The following is a 26,555-nucleotide window of genomic DNA, read 5'->3' as shown; positions in this document are numbered from 1 at the left end:
ATAAATTCCAGGAAGCACTGGACCTGGGAGTTTGTACTTGAGTAGTTTTCCCAGCTAACGGTAGTGTAATTGAAATCGCCCAATATCAGGAAGTTCAGTAGGACATTCATGTTTTCCAGTGTCTCCAGAAAGGCAGAGTGGTGGTCCTGGGTCATGGGGGGGCGATCTGTAGCAGGCCACAATTTGCATGGCAGATTTGCCCGATGTTAGTTGCACATGGATGATCTCAGAGGTATCATGCTGCGCCACTAACCTGGAGGTGTAGGTATCCTTGATGAATATGGATACACCCCTCCTTTTGTGTTTTGGTCTGTGTTCTGTGGCCGAAATGTGTGGTATGAGTTGTAGCCTGGTAATGAGTTGTAGCCCGGTAGTGCTGGGGTGCTCTGTGGAGCCTTGAACCAGGTTTCAGTTACTGCACAGATGTCAACATTCTCCATACAGAGGAGTACTTCAAGAGTGTGCATTTTGAGATTTAAACTCTTGGCGTTGGGTAGCATAACCCTCATTTTTTTATTTGTGCTGTTTACGGAGGTGGGTTTGACTTTTGAGCCTTGTCTAAAAAAGGCACTATGGGGGCAGCAAGAGCCTTGGCCAGTATTCGAAAGCCTACGGGTGACAGGTGCAAGCAGTCTCTTGCAAAGCAATGAGGCTTGTCGAGCATGTCGTCCCAGGCTGACGGACACTGGATCCCCTTTGAATGACACCAGAAGCTTAGCCAATTGTTGAAATTGGTCATTTTTTCTTTATACTACGGTATCATTCTTGGTGAGGGCAGGATGCTACTCAGGGTCAGGGTCATACCTGCCTGGGCTACATGATCAGAGAGCTCTTCCATGTCTCTTTTCATGTAGTCCAGGGAGGTACGTCTCAGGTCAATCACATCAACATGATCAATGATAGAGTCATATTTGTACTTGTTCTGGAGTGACCTGAGTGCTTGTGTTACATGGCGGATTCTGGCTCCCAACAGGCAGCTAACAGCAACCCTCTCCTTGTCCAGCCTAGTGAGTGGGACGTCAGTGTGCCTGACTATAGAGTCACCTATAACTAGTGTGTTAGGTATGTTATTTCACCTTAAGGGCTGTGATTGTGCAGCACACTGATTTTGTGTTTTATGTGTTGTACTTAGCTTTAGTCATTTTCTACTTTACTCTGGCAGCAGCTGACTGACATGCACACAAACTGCTTCTGCTTCAAGCTCCATGGCAAGAAAGACTGATGTAATGGTGTCGGCTGGCTTGCTTTATACCACTGATGACCTGACATCAGTCCCTGGCGACCTGCAACCGATGCAGGAGGGACAATCTTTACTCTGGTATTCGGGCCGGGTGAGGGCTACCCAGCAGGGATAACCCACAAGTGATGACTAACAGTGAAGGACGAAGAACATCATAAGTTTTGGGAGTGTAATGAGTTGGAAGACTAAAAATTCCCTACAGAATACCATGCAGAAACACTAGCCAAGCAAAATTTTCTAAGACAAATTGCTTCCTAGTAAGTGATGGTATAAGAAGTTTCAAAGCCTCCTCAAATGTAGACAACACAGAATCCTATGCAGAGGTGTACACCAATGTCCTGTATAACCACTTAAGCAGTTGTACAGAATCAGCTGTACCTGACCAGATTAAAAGAAGGTCTTGCAGAAAAAAACAAGCCACCCTGGCAGACCCCTAGTATAAACAGGCTATACAACTAAAGAAAGAAACTAATGTCCAAAAACAAGAGTGAACTGGCTCAACAGAGGAAGAAATCCCTCTCTAGCTTAAACAAACAAATCAAAGCTCTTGTCAAGTCCTCCAAAGCTAATTACAAAGCAAAAATAGCCTCTATAGCTAAGGTTAATCACAAGGCATTCTTTACCTACATCCAAAATCTAAAATGGAATACCTAGCTATGCATTGAACTAGTTGTGAATGGCACCACCCATACTCAACTAGAGGTTATAGCCAATCTGCTAGCTTGCATATTTGGATAAAACTTCACCCCCCTTCCAGTCATCCCCCGAAGTATACCTGCTACCATTCCTCAGCCTATTATCTCAAGACAGCAGGTTCTCTCAGCGCTCTCCAAGGCTAAAAACATGGCATCAATGGAACCTAACAACATCCCAGGTTGTCTTTCAAACAACTCAAAACATGACCTAACAGACCCACTTGGATCCCTGTTTAACCACAGCCTGAGAACTGGCTATGTTCTGGTGGAATGGAAAACAGCAACAGTAATCCCTCTGCACAAAGTGGGCCATCAATCAACCCTGGGAGTTACAGGCTCATAAGTTTGACTAACCTCACCTGCAAAGCCATGGAAAGAATCACTATGCACCCTAGAAGACTTAAATTCATCCTGAAAACAGCATTGACATCTAGGAACAAGATCCAAGCTATAAATCAATTTGCTCTTCCTGTCCTAACTTATAGTTTTGGAGTGACTGACTGGCCCCAAAAAGTGTTGGATAGACTGGATATTAAAACAAGAAGGATGCTTCATGCTTACCAAATGATTTATAAAAATCAGTGTATACCAAGATTATATATTCCCCTTTCCGAAGGAGGGATGGGCCTCCTTGAAATTGATTACATGTATAGATCTGCAATTGTGGGACTCCACACATATTTACTGACCTCACAAGATCCAAATGTAATGAAAGATTTGAAACTTAAGGAGAATAAATCTAACATGATATCTCTGCTTAATTTAGTAGAAGCATAGCGACGTCAAGAAGGAATGGAAATCAAACCAGAAGTGGATAAAAACCAGGCAGCAACTGAATGTGCCAAAAAACAAAAGAAAGAATATAAGGTGAAGGACCAGATGAGAAGGCAAGAAATGTGGAAAAAAACATAAATATAGTTGCAAGTATAGAAGACTTCTGGAAGAGCCTGGTGTTGATCAAGAACAAATGCACGAATGATTAAGGAGAGGCAAATTCAAACCAAGAAATGAAAGGTTAATATTGGCAGCCCAAGAGAGTGTGCTACATACATGCTGGTTTACAAAGTCCATTGAACATGTGGGAGAAACAGACATATGTAGGTTTTGTAAAACCAAATTGGAAACAGTCACACACCTTGTTGCTGGTTGAAACACACTAATGGCAGAGGGACTGTATACTGAAAGGCATAAGAATATGGGGAGACTGTTACATTGGAGACTGTGCAAGCATTATGGTATCGAAGTGACTGAAAAACACTGGAAACATGAGCCACAAAGAATCATAGAAAATTAAGTTTATATCACCTGGGATCACCCAATACCAACAGTTCAAAAGATAGATGCTAGAAAACAGGATATAGTGGTCCAATAAAAGAAGACAAAAGTAGCATTGATCATTGAAATTGCCACACCCAGTGTCTACAGTGTCTTCGTACAGAGAGACACAACGTCATAAAATACCTGGATCTGCAGACAGAAATGACAGCCATGTGGAAGAAAGATACCCAGACAGTTCCAATAGTAGTAGGAGCAACGGGTCTTATAAAAAAGAATTTACAATCGTATTTATATTCATGTAACACTGTACGAATTACAGGAGGAGTCATTACTGGGCACATTGTGGGTGCTGCGAAGAGCACTTTTGGCTGACATCAAAGAGTGAAACAATACTAATTTCATGAAACCCAAAAGACTTGGAGAAATTAAAAACGGCAGAGACCTTATTAATAAGGATACAGGTACTCTCCAAACTCTGGACTCAAACTAGTTCAGATTCGTTAAAAGTAGGTCATACCTGTTAAACATGGCTAAGTTTTTCGAGAAAGTCACCAAGGCCCTGGATGAGGAAATGTCAGTGCATATCACCTATCTTGACCTAGCCAAGACATTTAACACAATCCCCTCTCAGGTATTATACAGAAACTCTCACAATTGTGAATAAACCCCTGCATTACAGATGGGTAGCCAGTTGACTCACCAACAGGACATATACTGTCAAAGTGGGTGACTTCATCTCTAGAAAAAAGACCAGTCACCCATGGCATACCACAGGGTTCTGTGCTGGGCCCCTTACTGTTCAGAATTTATTTCTCAGAAGTCCAGGTAGACTTTGACAGTCTGTGGCTGACAAAGTTCACTAATGACTGCAAATTGGGAGCAACCACTGAGTGTCACAATGATGTTAATATACTGTAGACAGAATTAACACAGGCACATGATTGATGCCAAAGTCATGGATTAAAGCTAAATGCAAAAAATGCATTATTATTCCCTTTGATAAAGCTAACATGTCTGCTTATTACATTATAAACAGAAGCCCCCTACGTGTAGACCCAGTGGTACATGATCTGGGTACTCAGGTTGATAGCAATGTGAACTTTGGCAACCATGTATTCACAGTAGAAAGAAAATACTTCTATGTGCCACATCTTATGAGTAATCACATCTAGATCTAAAGATGTTATAATTCCATTATACTCTGCCATCATCAGACTAATAATGGAGTACAATATTCCCTTTTGCATGTACCTCATCAGACATTTGCAACAACTCGAGAGACCACAAAGGTTTCCCATCAAGAAATTACAGGGTACACAAAACAAGTCTTAAGTGGAAAGAATGAAAGCCCTGTTACTGTATTCTGTCTCCAACAGGTTGCTAAAGGGTGATCTGTCCGTAGCTTACAGGGCAGTCTTTGACTCGGTCCTGATGGAAATGCTACACATGCGTAACACAAACTGCGGGAGGGTCACTCTCTCCAGGGATCTTATCCTAGCCTCAGACAAGAACAAGTCATGCTGGACAGAAAGATACATCTCCCAGAGACTGCTTCTTTTCTGGAACAAGCTTCCAATTAACATGAAACAGAGCCTCTCCCTGACATACTTCAAACGCAACTTAGATTAATGAATTGATGACAGAAAATTCACTCCTGAGGTGGTGCCCATTTCCATCCTGGACAGAGGAAATCTGTATTAACTATCATAGACTCTTACCTATGCAAACACCCTCACCTAAACACCAACAATTAGGGTAACTCGGGATTAATATGGCTAGGCTTGTAAGGGCTCTAGGACCATTAGCCTAGTAACCTCCTATAAGCCTATGAACCTATATAACTAAGGAATTTAATTTTTGAGCTGGGATATAGGATCTTAAGTTTAATTATGGTGGGTGCCAAAAATCAGTTAGACAATGGAAATCAAAGTCTAGGCCAACTATATTTGAAGTAGTGAATATGTAATAGACATAAAAGGGTAAGAGCAAATTACATAGAAGAAAATGGAAACTGTGGGAACAATACATTGACAAAAATATTTTGGAAGAGAAAGTAGGTTTAAGGGAGACTCGAATTAACAAATGTATGTAATGTTGGCTTTATTATACTGTACAAAAATATGTGATGTATAATGTTTGTAACTATGAAGTAAATATGGTTTGTTTTCTTTTATATAAATGAAAGTTTGCCTGTTTCACAAGTGATAATTCAATAAATAATGTTCTAAAGAAAAAAAAAGCGGCATGCATAAAGTGACCATTGACTTTAAAATGAAAATGAGACCAACAAGCATTCTACAAGTACCATTTTCACCACATTCACACCAGCACAACTTACTCAGAGAAGACCAGACCACTTTAGCTGGAAGCATACAGGTTCATAGGTGTGTACTAAACTAATGACCACAAAGACCTTTTTAAGCCTAGCCATGCATCTCAAATCTCTGACAAGTTCTGGTACCCTTGATAAGCATAAACAGGGGCTTGGGAGGTGAAACATTTACAAGCAGGGGCTGCACATAGATTCCAAACCAGGGATGAATTTCCTTCCCTATCCAATTGTATAAGTTACACTTGAATTGGGTTAAGGAAGAACTCTGCTTCATATGGATGGGGACCCTGTTCCAGAGAAGGGGTAGTCTCTGGGATACATACCTGTCTCTCCAACAGATCCTATTTATATCACAGGTAAGGTTTAAGTCTTTAGAATAAGCAATTCTGGCGCTGTTTGTTTTTCAGATATGCAGAAGGTCCATCAGAGTTGGGTCTGACAATGCCTTCTATGCCAGCCATAGATCTCCCCTTAATTGTTACTTAGTTGACAGAATACACGGATAGGGCCTTGGGGGTGGTCTGCACAGAACATGTTAGTTATGCCCTGCATTCTTTTAGTGAGGAAGCTCTGTGGATGTTCCTGTTGCTGGATATGCCTGGTTAGGCACATACCAAATGGGGCACTGTACTCAATGATAGGACTGATGAATGCTGAATACAGTGGAACGATGACTTCTTAGAACCTAGATGTCTTGCTTTTGTTTATAAGTTGCATAACAAATAATGATTTCCTCACAACTGTAGATATGTGAAGTTCAAAGGCCAGATTAATGTCTATGTGTGTCCTCAAGTGCCTGACCACTGGGTCTACTCTTAGGGGTGTGTTATCAATATGATAGTTTCCAGGAGTGGATGACCCCATAAAGTAAAATATAGGTACTCCATGGGATTGTACTGATGACTGAAGGATACACAGATACACTCTTCTGACTAGGCACACAGACACACACACACACACACACACACACACACACACACACACACACACACACACACACACACACACACACACACACTGACTCCAGAGAGAGTAGAACCCCTACCCAACTAGGTACACCAGCTACAGAACTCAGTACTTAATACAAACACCACTGCACAAGTCTATAAATAAAGGAGCCCTACTCTTTTTGATAGGTGCCATGTGATATTTTACATCCAGTTGAGCAACCATTATCTCAGATAACACCTCGGTTAACATCTCATCTGAAGGATGGCACCCTCATGAGTGTAGCACCCCCCCCCCTTATGCTGCACTGCAGTGTCAGTAATTCATCTGCCTGTGTGTGAAGAGAACCCACAGCCTTCTGCACCAAAGGCGAGTGTGCTACCTATTGTGCCACTGAGAATAAAGTACAATACATACTTCTACTTCCTGTTGAATGATTAAACTATTTATTTAATCTACAAAACCTGTTTAAATAACTGAAGCACAACAGTAAGTAAAAAACTTTGACTTATTTGCTAACAAAGAACTTTATTACATAGATGCAGTTGTATGTTTATATCTATCTATCTATCTATCTATCTATCTATCTATCTATCTATTTTTTACTAGATCTTTGAAAACGAATGCAACAGAACAAAAATGTGAACTATGAACTAAGACAACAATTTGGATATCTTCAGTTACAGTGCTAATCTAACAAAGACTGATGAGTCTAGAAAACATCTGGATTTTTAATAATAAAAAAGCTGTATGCAATTTAACCCTCTTAAGTAAAATTTGTAGAGGATTCTGTTAGTCAGTATATAATTGATATCTTGTACCACAGAAAAAGTACATTTATCAAAGCATCCTTATTCTGGTGTAGCACATAATAAAGACAGAGTGGAATATCTACAAACTATCAAACTTAGCAAGTCATAGTAGAGGGTGTAGTACATCAGCTTTGATGGAAAATTCAAGCAAAAAGAATACATGGTATATAACTATTTTCAATAATGAACCCACATTTGAACTTACATACAACATTCTAGATGAGGGGGCAAAAAGTGGGTCTATATTACAACATTGAAACATAACAGCGAATACCAAAAGGCCGACAAGTATTCAGCGAAATCCATTTCCGCGATTCGCTGAAAACTTGGGCAAACAAATACTTGCCTCGCAACACTACAAAACTAATTTTACTAAAACCAAACCCACCCATGTGGACGGCTTTGACCCCCACCCCACCCCCAACTAAATATATCAACTCCGAGATCACACTACAGTGGAGAAAAGGGCAAAATTGTGTAGTTGGCCAACTACATCTTTGCCCTATAAGAATTCAGCGAATTGCAGAAATTGATTTTGCTGACTACGTGTCGGTCTTTTGGTATTCGCTGTTACAGTGTTTTGACGCCATAATATAGACCCCAAAAAGTATATGCCCATGATGTACAGTTAGTGTACACCAGGATATTCTACAGAAAACCACTATTCCAAAATTTAGCATACCAGTCCTATACTGTGGAAAAACAGAGTTGCGCATTAAGAAATAGTCAGAAACAAATCAAATCTTAAAACTGTATACATCCACTCAGTAAAAAAATAGTTACTGAGCACAACTTATTATCATGTGACTGTCACATGATTCATAATGCTGTCTATCCAAGAAATGTACCACTGCATGAATAAAAACAGATGAAGCAAGAGACTTCACTAGTGTAAAGAATTTATTTTTATTTTATTTATTTATTTATTTGCAGTTGGTTTACCAGGATAGTCCATTGGGCCAAAATGAACCCGTTTTCAATGGAGTCCTGGGGAGAAAAGCTCCAGTAAGAAGGTTACAATAGGTTTTACATTAGATTACAATGTTTACAAGTCAACAAATTAGAGCAAGACATTTCATGTAGTATGGCTTGAGAAACAAAGTTACAAGTAGGTTTTAGGTTATATTACAATATTTTCCAATGATGCAGTTTAAAGCATAATGTATCAAGTAGTACAGACAGGTGATGAAAGTTTCAGAAGATATAATACTGGTAATGAAAACATTTCTATATAAGTACTGAGAGGTCTTAAATATTGACCAAACTTGAAAGTATGACACATAATACAAATTATAAAAGTTTGGTTAGAACAAGTAGAGAGAGTTTGAGTTAGGAGAGGCAGTATAGGAAGTTAGAGGAAGGGAGGGAAAAAGGAGTTTGCCAGTTTATATTATGATGGATGAGAACAGGAGCATTTCCACTGGGATATTAGGTGAGAGTGAAGAGATTTTTTGAAAGTGAAGTGGTTAGAGATGATACGAATGGATGGGGGTAGGGAGTTCCAGAGACGTGCTAGGCCATAGGATAGGAGATTTTTACCTGGGGTCGAGTAGGTTTATGCAATTCTATTAGATTTTGGTTGTTAGATCTTAGTACTCTGTTGGGTAGGTGCATTTTAAAGGCAGAGGAAAGGGATGGACAGAGAAGGGGGTTGAAAATGAGTTTATGTGCTAGAGTCAGTTGAGTGTAGGTGAGATGATTGGAAAGTTCTAGCCATTTTAGTTTGTGGAGAGAAGAACAGTGGTGGGTAGATGATTTGTGACTAGTAGCGAATTTGGTGATTTTGTTGTAACATGAGGAAAGTTGTGTTTTAAGGGAAGATTGTAGATTAGTTAAGAGTGGGGCTCCATAGAGAAGGGAGGGGATAAGAAATGAGGTAGAGAGAGTGATTTTGGTGGAGGGTGTGAGGTAACGATTTTGTCGATAGAGCATACCTAATTTTTGATGGGTTTTTTTGATATTTAGTTGTAGGTGGGAGTTGAATTTAAGCTTACTATCAATTTGGACCCCAAGTAATTTAGTCTCAGGCACCAGTTCAAGAGATGTGTTGTTATTACTAGTGATATAGAAAGTGTTTGTATTGATGGAGGTGACTTTAGAGGGAGTGAATACCATTAATTTGGTTTTAGAGGCATTTAGTGCTAGGTGATTTCTTTTCATCCATTGTTCTGTGATTGAGAATGCATCTTGTGTAAGTTTTTGCAGTGTGGGGAGGGATGTGGCAGAACAGATAATAGTTGAATCATCTGCATATTGGATGATATTTGAGAAAGGAATAGAATTTCGGAAGTCATTTATGAATATATTAAAGAGGAGAGGACCTAGTATGGAACCTTGAGGAATTGAGAATTAAGTTTAGTTTTGCTAGCATTAATTGTATTTTAGTATTTTTTGCAGTTTCTTCAGCCAATCTGAAAAAGGCAGCAAAGGAACGGTCTATATCTGATAAAGATAGAAGTACATCATCAGCGTAAACAAAATGTTTATAAGGTATACAAAGGCGTAGTTTAGATGAGATGAGCAAAGTGTTAAGGGGATTGATTGAAAGATCCTGATATGTCTACGCCAATATTGTATCTACAATCAAATTATAAGCACGGTAAGTCTTTGTGTGTCTCAAACTGTTGCAGCTGCTTGCTAAAACTGCAGAAAGAAGTTTGATACAGATTAAAAAAGAACCCCCCCCCCCAAGTCAGAGGACAGGAGCTTTTTTTATCAATTTAAAATAACTGTAAAAATTGAATATTGGTATATGTATGGTTTGACTGCAGAGAAAAAAGTTCTCAAATTCCTATACATCTGAGTATTACTTCTCTCAGTCAAATGTAGCCATTTCACAGAAAACTGCTATAAACTGGGGCTTTAAGTCATGCCTGACTTGTGATGGTCGTGGAGTTAATTATGTTAGGAGGGTAAATGGACATAACTTACCAGAGAATAGCTTGTTTATACTTTATTTCAGTAAATAGGGCCTTTCAGTATGGTGGCATTCTGTCTTTGAAGAGTTCCCTTTAAGCTGGCTATAATAACACAATGTAAGAAGTCCTGTCTAAAAGACTGAGTTTAAAAGCAATCCAATAATTCAGCTTCCCAGCGGTTGGTAACTGATATTTTGAATGTGAAATATGATTTTAACAATGCTAAAATTACTGACAAATACAACGCCACTTATTCCACCAAATTAAATTACCTGGATTTTTTTCTGTTTAAATATAAGACATTGGATATGGACAATGCTTATCTCAGACATTGTTTATCCTTGAAAATTGTACCAAAAGGATTGAGAGTATGTAAATATCCCAACAATGTTTGTGAGGGCACAGAATTGTTTAATGAACTCACTTCTATTTTTGACAATTGTGGGTTTGGCATTATGCAAGCTATAATTAAGAACAATGAAAAGTTGATGGAAAAGTTACATTTAGATATAGACAGTATTAATATTGCCATTTTGAATGATTTGATGTACACAGTTGAGGCAGAGAGAGTTAAGTATCAAAATTTATTCAAAAGTGTTGAATTGAAATGCAAAGAAGTGCAGGACAGAAAAATAGGAAAAATTAGTAGAGATATGGATGAATACAGGAAGAAAACACATTATCCAAAGCCTAAAACTTCATTTAGGAAAGGATATGGAAACTGGGCTAGGGAACACACTTTTGATATAAGATGGGAAGAGGCTGAGAATGGTAAACAAAATGAACAGACCTCAGATAACGAAGAATACCCCCCGCTAAGAAGATCAGAGAGGTTAATGAACCAAGAAAAGGTAGTTTACAATTCAAAAAACTACACGGGCAGGGGGGTGAGGCAACATGCGAGAAGGGAACAGGTCTGGAATTAAATGATGTTATTGTGAATACAATGCACACATGGACCTCTGATGGGTTCAACATTTTCAATTATTCAGACATGGAAGAGTGGGATTAGTCCTCTAGGCTTTGGCTGTGTTGGACCATAAGCTTTTTAAATACCATTGCAGCTTTCTCATATGAAGTCTTGCCAAAGGTATCAGAAGAATGAAGATGCCATGAACCCAGGGCCTGCAGGATTTTCCTTGCAGTCAGCTGGGAGAGCTTTGCTAGGCCTTTGAAGTACTCTGGTAACTGCTGTTGTTTGTCCTCTGTGAGGTAGGCCATTTGAGTTTCTGTGTCCAGTTTGGCTCCTAGGAAAATAATCTCTTGGGATGGCAGTAGTCTTGATTTCTGAATGTTGACTGTGTATCCCAGGGCCTGCAGTATGAATGACATAGTCCAAGTTTCTTTAAAGGGTTGTTTGCTGTCTGCTTGTATGAGGCAGTCGTCCAGGTAGGGGTATATTTGAATCCCTGAGTCTGCAGTGAGCCACTACTGATGCCAGGCATTTCGTGAACACTCTGGGCAGTAGATAAGCCAAATGGCAATGCTGAGAATTGATAATGCTCTGTCCCTGCAAGAAATCTGAGGTATCTTCTGCAGCTTTGTCTGATTGGGACATGCAGGTATGCCTCCTTGAGGTCCAGAGTGACCAGCCAAGACCCCTTGCCCAGCATGGGAAGGAGTTGCTGCAACGTCAGCATTTTGAACTTTGGCACAATGAGAAAAGTATTTAGAGTAGACAAGTCCAGTATAGGCCTCCATTTGTTTTCTTTTCTTGGAACAAGGAACAGTCTTGAATAAAATCCCTGGCCTTGTTCCTGAGGAGGAACCCTTTCTATTGCTTTTATACTTAACAGCTTTGAGTGAGTGCCTCTGCCCTTTGATGATGTGGCAGGTTTGGCATGCCTTGTCTTATTGGTAAAGTATGGAAGTGGAATCTGTAACCCTTGTCTATTAAATCCAGAATCCAGTTGTCCTTGGTTAAGATATGCCAGTTTTTTTGAAAATAAGGATAATTTTCCACCCAAAGGGGCTTCTCTTTGAGCCTTTGTAGGCGGTATGAAAGTCAAGTCATTGTGATTGTCCTTGTGGTGCAGCTGGGCTGCTGCCACTTCTTTGATTTGGAGGTTGCCATTGGCCCCCTGTAGATCCTCGGTATTGCCCTCTACCTCGGCATGCCTGTTTTTCCCTTTGAAACTTGTCAGAGTCTGGAAGGACCAATTCTTTGAAGGCCAGTTTCTGCTGAATCTGGGTGGCTGAACCTGGAGGAAATCCTTGACTGTCTGTACTGACTTAGCTTTTTCCTCAATGGATTTCAACACATCTTGTGCATTAGCACCAAAAGCTTCTGTTTTTCCAGAGGTGCATCAAGTAACTTTACTTTAACATGGTCTGGCAATGGCTGATCTTTAACCAAGCATGTCACGTATCACAGCCCCAGTCATAGCTGCCCTACATGAAGCCTCCAATGCATTATAACCACACTGAAGAAAATGATTGTTAACCTGCTGAGTGTTATGTATATGATCCTGCAATGCTTTTCTATCAATAGGCTCAGGAGAGGCTAGCTTTTTCTGTAAATCATCCAGTAAAAATCCTGGTACTGAAACATATGAAAAGGCAGTTAAGTGACCTCATGGCTAGGGTGGTAGAGGTATAAACTTTTACCCCATCTCTCCAGGGACCTAGCTTCCTATCTGCTGGCAGTGGATTTTGGCAGTGGAAGTAGCACCCTTGGGGCCCTGTGAAATAGTTTCTAGATCCACAGGTGGGCCTTAAAGAGATGTTTGTGAGTGTCAGGGACCCTATAATATCTGTCTGGCTTGACAGGAGCAGGGGAGAGAATCAGGGTTAGCACTGGAGTCAGAGAAAACATCATCCAAAACATCCATAACTGGAGGAATAGCTAAAGGTCTGTGCTGGGAAGCTTGAGGAAGGTAGCCTTTTCCTGGAATCAGAGAATTCCTGACCCTGCCATTTAAAATGTTCCTCATGAGTGCAGGACTCCAAAGTGTTAAGGGGATTGATTGAAAGATCCTGATATGTCTCGCCAATATTGTATCTACAATCAAATTATAAGCACGGTAAGTCTTTGTGTGTCTCAAACTGTTGCAGCTGCTTGCTAAAACTGCAGAAAGAAGTTTGATACAGATTAAAAAAGAACCCCCCCCCCCCAAGCCTGAGGACAGGAGCTTTTTTTATCAATTTAAAATAACTGTAAAAATTGAATATTGGTATATGTATGGTTTGACTGCAGAGAAAAAAGTTCTCAAATTCCAATACATCTGAGTATTACTTCTCTCAGTCAAATGTAGCTATTTCACAGAAAACTGCTATAAACTGGGGCTTTAAGTCATGCCTGACTTGTGATGGTCGTGGAGTTAATTATGTCAGGAGGGTAAATGGACATAACTTACCAGAGAATAGCTTGTTTATACTTTATTTCAGTAAATAGGGCCTTTCAGTATGGTGGCATTCTGTCTTTGATGAGTTCCCTTTAAGCTGGCTATAATAACACAATGCAAACTACTACTGTAAGAAGTCCCGTCTAAAAGACTGAGTTTAAAAGCAATCCAATAATTCAGCTTCCCAGCGGTTGGTAACTGATATTTTGAATGTGAAATATGATTTTAACAATGCTAAAATTACTGACAAATACAACGCCACTTATTCCACCAAATTAAATTACCTGGATTTTTTTCTGTTTAAATATAAGACATTGGATATGGACAATGCTTATCTCAGACATTGTTTATCCTTGAAAATTGTACCAAAAGGATTGAGAGTATGTAAATATCCCAACAATGTTTGTGAGGGCACAGAATTGTTTAATGAACTCACTTCTATTTTTGACAATTGTGGGTTTGGCATTATGCAAGCTATAATTAAGAACAATGAAAAGTTGATGGAAAAGTTACATTTAGATATAGACAGTATTAATATTGCCATTTTGAATGATTTGATGTACACAGTTGAGGCAGAGAGAGTTAAGTATCAAAATTTATTCAAAAGTGTTGAATTGAAATGCAAAGAAGTGCAGGACAGAAAAATAGGAAAAATTAGTAGAGATATGGATGAATACAGGAAGAAAACACATTATCCAAAGCCTAAAACTTCATTTAGGAAAGGATATGGAAACTGGGCTAGGGAACACACTTTTGATATAAGATGGGAAGAGGCTGAGAATGGTAAACAAAATGAACAGACCTCAGATAACGAAGAATACCCCCCGCTAAGAAGATCAGAGAGGTTAATGAACCAAGAAAAGGTAGTTTACAATTCAAAAAACTACACGGGCAGGGGGGTGAGGCAACATGCGAGAAGGGAACAGGTCTGGAATTAAATGATGTTATTGTGAATACAATGCACACATGGACCTCTGATGGGTTCAACATTTTCAATTATTCTAATGTTCAGGTTGATAAAACTTGGTTCAATTTGTTCACTAAAAGGTTCACTTTCATTCCTAGACAAAAAATAGATATTTTTAGGCTTATGGTAGACATCAAGCTCTTTATTAGAAAAAAGAATTTGGAATTGTTTTTCAAAGGCAAGGTTGTTGATTCTGATCACCACAGCTTGAAGCGAAAGAGTACATTCAATCCACCTACACACCCTCAGCTTAGAAACTTTGAATTGAAGGTGGAAAATGAAATTAGAACTCAATTAACAGGCAAACACACACACCCCAATTTAACACAAGAGGAAATGAGCACCTTAAAAGACCTCAGTAACAATCGTAGTTTGAGAATAATGAAACCTGATAAAGGTGGGGGTGTAGTGGTGATGGAAACAATTCAGTATGAGGGAAAGATGATGGACATTCTTAATGATACCGACAAGTATTCTAGAGTGTCCATCAATGAAGTTAACATAGCGTACAACAAGATTCGAATGTTACTATATATGTTTTTGGAAGGTTCAATAGATGCAGACACATATAAATATCTAACAGTAGAGAAGCCCAAGGTACCTTGCATCTTTGGTATCCCCAAGGTGCATAAAGATAGTATGGACCCACCTTTAAGACCAATTGTGTCTGCTGAGGGTTCTATGACGGCACCTTTAGCCAAATTTGTGGACCAGAAGGTTAAAAACATTTTAGAAAACAGCAATCATATTTTAAAGGATTCCTGGGACTTTCTCAGGAAGGTAAAGTCATCTTTATATTCTGAACATCTAGCCTTTGGTACTATGGATGTTGTAGATTTATTTGGTTGTATCCCCCACGATGTGGGATTGTGTTGGTTTGAAGAAATGTTAATTGCTAGTAAGAAATTGACCAATAGTGACTTTAGGAACATTTTGACATTTATGGAAGTAGTACTAAAAAACAATTTTATTTACTTCCAAGGAGAATATTACAAGCAGGAAAAAGGTGTTGCCATGGGGGCACATTGTGCCCCAACTTATGCTAACATCATCATGGCACATTGGGAAGAAAGATTTTTACTCAGTTCTCCCTTTTGCAACAAATGGGTATTGTATACCAGGTTTCTTGATGACCTGTGTTTTTCTGGAACGGTAGTCAAGAAGAATTTGTCAATTTTTTAAGTTTTGTTAATAGTACGTCTGACTTCTTAAAGTTTACAAAAAATTTTGATCTGGAAGTATTGAGATACTTAGATGTCTGCATTTGTAAAGACAATGGTAAATTCTCATCACGCATACATAGAAAAGAAACTTTTTCCAATTCCTATCTGCATTATGCCAGCTGCCATCCCCCACACCAAAAGAAAGGGGTGGTGAAAGGGCAGCTTGTGCGGTTGAGCAGAATGACATCTGACAATAAAGTATTTCTTTCTGAAGTCAATTATTTTAGGGAGTTATTTATCAAGAGGGGATACTCACAAGAATTTTTTGACATTTTTGAAGAAGTGAAAACCAAAAGGGAAGATGCATTTGCCCCTATTTTAGGTAAAGCTTTGAATTTTGATTCTAACAATCAATGTAAAGTGCACGCGGGTCAGCACAGTGCAGGACTCATTAGTACTTTTAGTGAATACTCAGCACTTATAAGAAAGATTTTCACTAAAGAGTGGAATAGTTTTTCAAAAATATCAGATTTGGAACACATTTTTGACAATGAATTAACTTATACTTATAGAAAGGGAAGAAGTAATAAAAACATTTTTGAAAAGGGTTCCAATTCCAATGTAATTAATAATAACAATAGATTGAGGTATCGGTTATTTAAATGTGGTAAGTGCAGTTATTGTACGCATTTATTATGTGGAAATCAAGTTTTCTTACAAGCAAGGTCTAAGACATTGTATTTGAACACCTACGCTAATTGTGACACTAAAGGTATCATATATATAGCTATTTGCAAGAAATGTCCTTCATTTTATATTGGGAAAAGCGAAAGAAAGCTCAGGCAGAGAATTTATGAGCACCTTTATGATGTCAGAGTCAAAAATGAGAACAATGCACTATGCAAGCACTCAATAAAATGTGGAACTCCTGGTTATCAATTCTTTGTTTTGGAAGTAGTTCCCACCAACCCAAGGGGTGGTATGTGGGAAACTTTTATCAAATACAGAGAATTGTATTGGCAGATACTTTTAGATGCTAGTAGGAACTTTGGGCTCAATGATACTGTGTCATTGGCACCAGTATTGAAATTAAGAGCAGCAAAGTTATAATATCACACACACGCTTTTAAAATGAGAACAAGTAAGTTTCAAACAACACTAAGATTAGACCATTACATTATTAGGAAATCAATTTCAGACATTTGATGTTTTAATTAGTATTTTAAGTGGTTTTTACAATGTTTTTAAATGATTTTATATTTTTAATGGTGAACTGCATTTCTAGAAAACACCTCTAGAAGGTGCTATTTATTTAAATCCTAATGTGCAATACATTATGTAGTTAATTCACATTTTTATAAGTTGGTTTTAAACATTTTTATACATGTTTTGTGTAAATAACAATGAGTAGTTTAAGACTAGTGGTTCATGAAATGATGTATTTAAGGTTTTGTTTTTTAATTTTTTAATTCTGTAATGTTGCACAAAATGCACTAGCACTTTTAAATATACTAATTAAGCATTTTGAGCGATGATTGGACAATTTGAACATTAAGTGGGTTGAAATGTATATAAAAACAAGTGATTTTATTAATGGCTGATATTACTGATGAAGTTGTGGACAAAAACGTGTGGTTTGTGTACGTTATTGGCATTCATCTGTTGGCGTTTCTGTTATTCATTTATTGGCGTTTTTTGAACATTAAACAGTTGCCCTTTATCAGAATCGGATTTATTTGTGCTTTGGTGACTGTGGAGGATCGAATTGGTTATGAGTTTAATTTCTCCAAGTTTTGGGTTTCTCATGCCATGACAGGAATGGACAACATTCCTAAGTCAAAGTATGATTAAAGTTCATAAAATTAGTATTCTTTCAGTCTCTGATGTTAGCCAATAGTACTCCTCAAAACACCTGCAATGTGTCCAGAACTGGATCCTTCTGCAATTCATACAGATTTACATGTATCGGTAACACATCTAAGTATGATTGTAAATTCTTTTTTATAAGACCCATTGCTCCTATTACTATTGGAACTATCCTGGTATCCTTCTTCCACGTAGCCCTCATTTATGCCTGTAAATCTTAGTATTTTATAACTTTGCGTCTCTCTGTACATAAGACACTGTAGTCATTGGGTATAGCAATTTCAATAATCAATCCGATGCATTTTCATGGACTGCTACATCTGTTTTTCTCACATCTGTTTTTTGAACTGTTGGTAATTAATGAGTGAAACCATGTGATATAAACCATCATTTTCTATAATGCTTTGTGGCGCATGTTTCTAATCCTTCACAGCTACTTCAGTATTATAATGTTTGCACAATTCCCGATGCAACAATTTTGCCACATTATTATGCCTTTCAGTATACAGTCCTTTTGCCTTTAGTGTATCACACCCAGCAACAAGATATGTGACTGTTTCCAATTCTGTTTTACAAAACTTGCATTCATCTGTTTCACACATATGTTCAAAGGATTTAGTAAACCAATGTGTATGTAGTCCACTATCTCAGACCGCCAATATTAACCTATCATCTTTTGGTTTCAATTCACTTCTTCTTAACCATTCCTGCATTAAGTCCTGATCAACATGAGGTTGTTCCAAGAGTTTTCTGTACTTGCAACTATATTTATGCATTTCCACATTTCTTGCTTCTCATCTCATCCTTCACCTTACATTCTTTCTTTTGTTTTTTGGCACATTCAGTTGCTGCCTGATTTTTATCTACTTCTGGTTTGATTTCTGTTCCCTCTTGACACTGATATGCTTATGCTAAACTAAGCAGGGAAGTCATCTTAGAGTCTTATTCTCCTGTTTTAAATTTCACACTGTTTGGATCTTGAGAGGTCAGCAGAAATGTATACAGTCCGATGACTGCCGATCTATACATGTTATCAATTTCGAGGAGGTCCATACCTCCTTCAGAACAGGGAATATATAAACAGTGATTTTTATATATCATTTGATAATCATGAAACATTTTTCTCATTTTCCTGTCCAACTGATCCAATACCTTTTGGGGCCAGTCAGTCACTCCAAAGCTGTAAGTCAGGACAGGAAGAGCAAATTGGGTTATAGCTTGGACTTTGCTCCTAGATGTTAGAGCTGTTTTCAATATTAATTTTAGTCTTCTGAAATATTCCTTACTACGTTTTATTTGCATTTCTTCATGTTTTATTGTTGACCCTTCATCAATTTGTTAATATTTTATACTCCCCCTTGCTCAAGTTCTTTTATATCACAGTCCTGTCCCATACCGATATTTTCTTGGTGCTGCAGCTTTCCTGCTTTAACAATTGCTTCTGCACTTTTATCAAGACCAAATGACATTCTTATATCATCTGAGAAAGTTCTGACCACTTGTAGTTGTGCTTTCAGTTCTTCATCTGATGAACTATACAGTTTAAAATTATCCAGAAAAAGAAGATGAGAAATCTTACATTTTGTAGACAGTTTAATGGATTGAGGGCAAGACAAAAGAGCAGTGGTGGCAGTTACCCTGGAATATCCCCCTTTGAATTTTTATTCCTGGAATAACAACTTGTCCTTTATCATAGCAAAAAAAGTGCAAAGTGATTTGCCACTGTTTCATGGTTGTTGTAATGTAATCGATCAGTATGGTGTATCTTATAGGGTGGCCACGGTGGTGCAGTGGTTAGCATTGCCGCCTCACAGCAAGAGGTTCTCTGGTTCGATCCTCGGTTGAGGTGCCTTCTGTGTGGAGTCTGCATGTCCTCCCCGTGATCGTGTGGGTTTCCTCCGGGTGCTCCAGTTTCCTCCCACATCCCAAAGACATGCTGTAGGTGGAATGGGCACACTAAATTGGCCCTAGGTGTGTGTGTGTGTGTGTGTGTGTGTGTGTGTGTGTGTGTGTGTGTGTGTGTGTGTGTTTTGCCTTCTGTGGAAGGTAGGGCGCCAGGCTGGCAACTCGACACTGTAAAACTCCACTGCCAATCATGAGCGGACGGTGATCCGCTGTGGCGACCCTAACTGGGAATAGCTGAAAGAAGAAGAAGAAGTATGGTGCATCTTATACATTTGTAAGCACTCTTTTATTCATGAATGTGGGATACAGTCAAATGATTTTTTGTAGTCTATCCAAGCCATACTTAGATTATTCCCATTTTTACAGTTCTCCATTATGAATTTATTTAACAACAAATTATCCTTTGTTCCCTATAAATTTCTATTTCTTTCATTACCTTTTTGTTCTATTGCCATGATTGAGTTTTCTTCTAAATGACTATAAACTCTATCAACAACAATTCCAGTGTACAGTTTATACATAGCTGGAGGGAAAATTACTGGTCTATAACTTTTGAGATAGCTTGCAGGTTCACTCTTAAGGAGGAGTACTGTTTTTCCTGTTGTTAACCAGATTGGCATCTATTCAGGGTGTGCATACAAACAGTTATTACTCATGGCTAAATCTTCTTGTTGTTGTTGTTGTGTCTTTCGGCTTTTCCCGGTTAGGGGTCGCCACAGCGGAACTCCGGTCCGCTAATGATTGTCAGTAGATTTTTACGTGCCGAGTTGCCGGCCCTGATGCACAATCTTCAACAAAGGTACGCCCATTCACACATGTCTCCATACAGAAGACACTCTAGCTGAGAATTGAACAAGACAACGTCTTACTGTGAGGTGACAATGCTACCGCAGCACCACCACCGCAGTTTTTTTTGGCTAAATTTTCATGTAAAGATGTTAATAGTTTTAACCAGAAGTTAGGTACACCCTCTGGGCGTGGGGTTTTCCATTTAGGAGCTTTTCTTAATTATGTTTCAGTTTATCTAGCCATTACTTCATCCCATTTCATATCCTGTACATTTGAACTTCTTATTCTTTCTTTTATTTTTTCTATCAGTTCAGCATCTTTGTCATGTTCCACAGGATCTTCATAGACATTTCTCCAAAATATGTATATTTCTTCTTTTTTTGGTGGTGTTTCAATTCCTTTTGTCTTGTTTCCCTCTTCTCCATAAAACTTTTTGGGTCATCAATAAATTGCTTATTTTGTACTTTTCCTTTATATTTATCTGCATATCTTCTAAGTTTTTCTGCCTGTGCTGATATCTTTAGTTTGTTATTTGCAACAGTGTATGATAGATCCTGATCTGTTCTGATATTGCACAATGCTTTTATCACATCTATATTTCTGAGCATTCTCTCTTCTGTACTCTTCTAACAGTGACACTTTTTGTCTTAATTGTCTTACAGTTTTCTCTATTCTATACTTCCATAATGGCATCCGATTTCTCCCCTTCCTTTCCCTTATTGCCCAGTGATTTTGTGGTAAGATTTGTATCTGTTATTAATTTAGCTGCGCAGTAATATATCTTATTTACTTCTACTATATCACATGAATTACTATGAACAGTCTCTGTGTTCATTTGTTTTATCAAACTTCTAACATTTTAGGTCTTACTGACATTCTGTAGACTATTTCTTTCATTGATCTTAATATGTATATCTATCTCTGTTAAGTCAAGCAACTCTTCCCTTAGATCATTTTCTTCTAAACTGAGCGCACATTCTTTGTTCTCCATTTCCTGATCATCTTCCTGTGCCACAGTCTCTACAGTTTCATCCTGTTTAATCCATTGCTGTTTTATATGGGAACTCACCGGCCTATCACTCCACAACATTGACTGCATCAGAGTTGCCACAGTTTCCTGTTCTTTCCCTTGCTGTGCAACTCCAAATGAACTTGTAGACTGGTTTCCTACAGAAAGCTACAAAGATTTTCACATGGCAACTGATCAGATATTTCCCACTCAACTGATTTCTCCTTAATTTAGGGATTCTTTACTGTATCCTACTGTGGTATTATCGGAGTTAGATTTTTCTACACTAAATCCTTCAGTCTACAGATAATCCACAACGTCAGTTACTACTTCATTAACTTCTCCATTAATAATCCTCCTTTCTACTTTCCCTCTTTGTTTTCTTATTTTTTTGTATTGTAAAATTTTCTATATCTGGATGACTTTGTCTGTATTTCTCTTCAAATATTTTGGTGTTATTCTTTTTGTATTGATTAACTTTGCTTTCTCCTCTGCATAAATATTGCACCATATTAAATCTTTTTTTCTCTCCCATGTCCATATTTCTTCTTCTGATGTCTCTTGCTCCTACTGTTTCAACTTACTTGGGGGATTCAATGTTCCATCATGCTGTGATATACATAACCTGTGTTAGACTTTCTATGCTAAATACTTCACTTCGCAGGTATTTCATAACTTCAGCTTCTATTTTTTTTTACTTCTGCTTTACTAATTTTCTGTTCTACATTCCCCCTTTCTGATCTTATTTTTTGTATTGTGAAATTTTGCATATCTGGGTCCCTTTGTCTGCATTTCTCTTTGAATATCTTTGAGGCTGTTTTTTTGTATTGATTAATTTGGCTTTCTCCCTTGCATAAATATTGCACCATATCAGATCTCTCTTTCTCATGTCCATAATTCTTTTTTATACCTTTCAAAAATCTCTAGATTTTATTCTGTATATTTTCACACTTCCTTAATTAGTTCTTTTCCAAACGGCCCAAAGTTTCTTGGTCTATATAATGTTTTTCATAAATCTGTTGTATTAATGAACACACATTTGCATTTGAAGCTTTTGACAGTTTTTCTTATGCAAGTATTTTTCTTTCCTCTAATTTCTCTCTTAATCTTTTTGCATGTCTTCTGTCCTGAATTTCTGGGCTACTTGTATAATAAGAATATATAATTTCTTTCTTATCCTGAATAGTCCACTATCATATTTATGGATCTTTTTTTGGCCAATCAGTTTTAGGGATTTTGTGGACATTATCACTGTTTCCAGTCCTGGCACCAGTGTAATTATCAGGACTGGGCACTTTTTTTATCCTGGGACTTGTGCACTCAGCTTTTTTTATTTTTTTTTAACCTACTTCTGTCCGTGATATATGCTATATAAAATACAGTTCATATATCAATGTCACCTTGGTGAGACTTTGTAAAAAAAAAAAAACAGGGCTCTCCTCATGAAGGTACTGAAGGTACTCACCAAGACTTAAGGATAAATTCAATTCCAGCAATACTACTCTCCTTTGTTGCTAATTTTACCATCTCTCCACTCAGACTGACATTTTGGATTTACCTCTGTAGCAGCAATTGTTCTGCCATTATCTCTCCAGGGTGAAACAAATAATCCTTACCCACGAATGTATTGTTTATTAACTTCAACAAAGTGCAGACAGAGTTGAAGTGCACCCTGAGAACAGTTTTACTTAATTATGAAATAAAACAGTTTTCAGAAATAAACTAAAAAGGAATGTCCTGCTAGTACTAGGAATCTATCCTTATTTTGTAGCATCGCTTTGGTAAACAAAGAATGCAAAGATCTTTCCTTCTGCTAGTGTTATGAAAGCTTCACCTGTGAATCATATACAAAGAAACCAGTAAGCTGAATCCAGTAAAAATGATGGCCAGAAAAAAAATCCCCCCTTTCAACTTTTGTTCTGGCTCTGAATAAGTTGATGAAAAAAGGTCATGTGACAATATGACAATCTCATTTTCAAACTCAGTACTGCAAGGGAAAGAAGTGATGCATGGTATTTTCATTAATTTCCTGGTCAGAAACCTGTAATGGCTTCAGCAACTGTGCGCTCACATGGCACATATTACAATTTCTTGTTCATTTTATTTAAAAATCAGAAATTTCAGTTGATCTCATACTGTATGTACCCCAGGCTTATCTTATCAGGTAGGGTCACCCCAGATTCATTCAGTTTGACTGGCAAACACCAAGAATTCAAAATATGTTTAAAATACCCATTAAACAGACAGATATGGTCATAAATATATACATATACTTACTGGAGGACCCTGTAGTCCATAAGGGCCAGCAGGACCTGGCATTCCTGGAAAACCAGTTTCACCCTAAGGAAAAAAAAACAGAAATATTTTTAAACATAGACAAGATTGTTACTTCTAATCTTGACAACAAACCATGGTTACAATTTATTTCTTACAGTCTTTCTGCAAAACAAGTTCCATTTCAGCTTCTAGTCACCTACCAGTTTATTCACCAGTGAATGACTCATCCCACATCCAGATCTGATGAAGTTCTGAAAATTCTGGGACAAAAGCGCTTATTTTATTTTAATTAAAAGTCTTTTTGGAGTGTCAAAATAAAGGATTTGTGTGGTAATAAGAAGTTATGTACCTACCATAACGTTCCATGTTAGTTGTCTTTTTCTCGCCTTCTTTCTTGCTGGATGGGTTTGGAGCCGATCCTCGGCTCCGACGCGGCCAATACTAAAGCTCGAGAGCTTATTCCACCGGCTCGAGGCTCCCCTATATCCCACAATGCTAGGCGGTAACTACTCAGATCTCTTTTGATAGCTAAAACCAAGCAGTTCTGGTCTCCATAGAATGGAGAAGAGAGAAAAAGGAACCCACCTCTATATATAAACCTGTAGGCAAGCTACCACAAACATAAAAAGGGAGAATAGAGGTGGTAGAACATGTGGGAAGGAAAAAATCCCAGTGGAAGATCCCAAATATTCCTATCGGTCTGTCCAGGCTAGGGGGAAGGAGGGTGAGACGCAAGAAAGAAGGCGAGAAGAAGACAACTAACATGGAATGTTATGGTAGGTACATAACTTCTTAATGTTAAGTTGTCAATCTCGCCTTCATTCTTGATGGATGGGACCGCGTCCCTAGCACCTTACCCCGGGTGGCCTATCGAAACAGACTCTTGAGAGCAGTGGAACCAAAGTTGGCACGGTTTCTGGAGGCCATATCCAATTTGTAATGCAAAATAAAGGTATGAGGAGAAGCCCATGTGGCTGCTGCACAAATGGAATCTATTGGTAGCCTGTCCTGAAAAGCTACAGATGTAGCTAATGCCCTAGTTGAATGAGCTCTAGGTCTTGAAGGCAGTTTTTGATGTCTGATTTCATAGATGAAGGTAACTATAGAGGTAAGCCATCTTGAAAGGGACACTTTAGTAACTGGAAAACCCAATTTACCTTCCGCATAAGACAGAAAAAGCTGATCAGATTTCCTGAACTGTTTAGTCCTGTCTAAATAATATCTAAGTTGGCAGTGAACATCTAGAAAATGTAACTTTTGTTCCGACCTGTTGGAATAATCTGGGAAGAAGACGGGAAGATCAATCGTCTGGTTTAGGTTTGCCTCAGAGGAAACCTTAGGCAAGAAGGACGGATTAGTCCGGAGGGACACCCTGTCTTTATGGAAAACTAAGTAAGGAGGACGACTGCAAAAAGCATGAAGTTCAGATACTCTTCTAGCTGATGGCTACTAGAAAAAGTGTTTTCCATGAGAGAAACTTAAGAGGGCATGAAGCCGCAGGTTCGAAGGGGGGGAGAATCAAGGATGCTAGGACTAAATTCAAGTCCCATTGAGGTGGGGGATCTTTGATTGGGGGCTTGAGCAGAAAGACACCTCTTAAAAATGCTTTGCAGAGTTTATGGGACATGATACTGGAGTCCGAGGCACCTACATGAAAGTTAGATACAGCAGCTAGTTGTACTCTAATGGTAGATGAGGAAGAGCCTACATGAAAGAGCTCTGCCAGAAAGTCTAGGATAGACTGGATAGGTGCAGTGAAGGTGTCTATATTTTTTGATGCTGCCCAGAAGGAAAAACGTTTCCACTTACTATTGTAAATCCTCCTGGTTGAAGACTTGTGAGAGGCTATCAGGATGTTACGGACCGAATGAGAGATTAAGGGAAGCCTGGCTAGGGTAGGAATCGGAGAAACCATGCTGTGAGGTTGAGAGATTGAAGGGAGTGGTGCAGCTGGCCCGACTGGTGGGTCAAAAGATCTGGCACCGGGTCCAGATGCCAAGGCTGCTCCAACAGGTAATGATGGAGGAACGGAAACCATATCTGTCGAGGCCAGAAAGGGGCAATGAGGATCATGGTGACTCTCGAGGCGATAGCTTTCTGAATTAATTGAGAGATCAGTGGAAGGGGGGGGAGCATACAGAAGTCCCCAGGGCAAATCGTGGACTAGAGTGTCTCTGGTGGGATGGCCTGGTAACGGGAATAGAGTGAAGAAGTTGTGAGACTTGCTGTTTTGGGGAGTAGCAAAAAGATCGCAGCAAGGCTGGCCCCATCTTTGAAAGACTTCTTCCAGCACTGATTTTTTTTAGAGACCACTCGTGAGGCATGAGAATGGCCCTGCTCAACTTGTCCGCAATCACGTTGGACTTCCCGGGAATGTGCGTTGCTATCAGAAAACGCTGAGAAGAAATCGCCCACTGCCAAAGTCTGAGTGCCTCTCGACATAAGGGGTAGGACTTAGTTCCGCCCTGTTTGTTGATGTACCACACTACGGACCTGTTGTCCGTCTGAAATGCAATAGTCCCTGTGGGAAGAGAGTCCTGAAGGGCTTGCAACACTAAAAGCACTGCTCTCATCTCTAAGACATTTATGTGCAAGTAGCACTCGAAAGGTTGCCATGTGCCCTGGACTGTCCTGCCCTGATAATGCCCCCCCCCACCCGATCAGGGAGGCGTCCGTTGTCACCATGGCGATGGGGGGGGATGAAGGGTCTGCCCTGGAGAACTTGAGGTGATGTGATCCACCAAGACAGGTGATTCTTGCATGATTGAGTTAGTAAGATGATGTGAGACATCGGGAGCTGTTGGAAGGACCATTGAGTAAACAGCATCCACTGGAGGATCCGCATGTGAAAACGAGCTAAGGGGAGAAGTGTAATAGTAGCTGCCATGAGTCCTAATGCCTTCAAAACTACCCTGGCTTTGACTTTGTTGCATTGAAGTAGAAGGTAAACTTGTTTGTGGATATCTAATACTCTTTGCTCTGTAAGTCTGGCGGAAAGATGGACTGTGTCTA

General features: G+C 38.9%; 1 protein-coding gene across 3 annotated transcripts in view; it reads right to left on the bottom strand.

Moving 5' to 3' along the window:
- Nucleotides 1-26,555, bottom strand: part of COL4A6 (collagen type IV alpha 6 chain) — a 4,024,271-nt gene that overhangs the window by 2,001,596 nt on the left and 1,996,120 nt on the right. For all 3 annotated transcript variants that reach the window (XM_044057202.1, XM_044057203.1, XM_044057204.1), the window contains one exon: nucleotides 23,544-23,606. In XM_044057202.1, the coding sequence (XP_043913137.1) occupies nucleotides 23,544-23,606 (63 nt within the window). The remainder of the gene's footprint in view (nucleotides 1-23,543; nucleotides 23,607-26,555) is intronic.

Source organism: Protopterus annectens, chromosome 15.part0, assembly GCF_019279795.1.
Source record: "Protopterus annectens isolate FY-2018-M chromosome 15.part0, PAN1.0, whole genome shotgun sequence".
Classification (NCBI taxonomy): domain Eukaryota; kingdom Metazoa; phylum Chordata; order Ceratodontiformes; family Protopteridae; genus Protopterus; species Protopterus annectens.
This window is presented reverse-complemented; position numbering and strand designations above follow the sequence as displayed.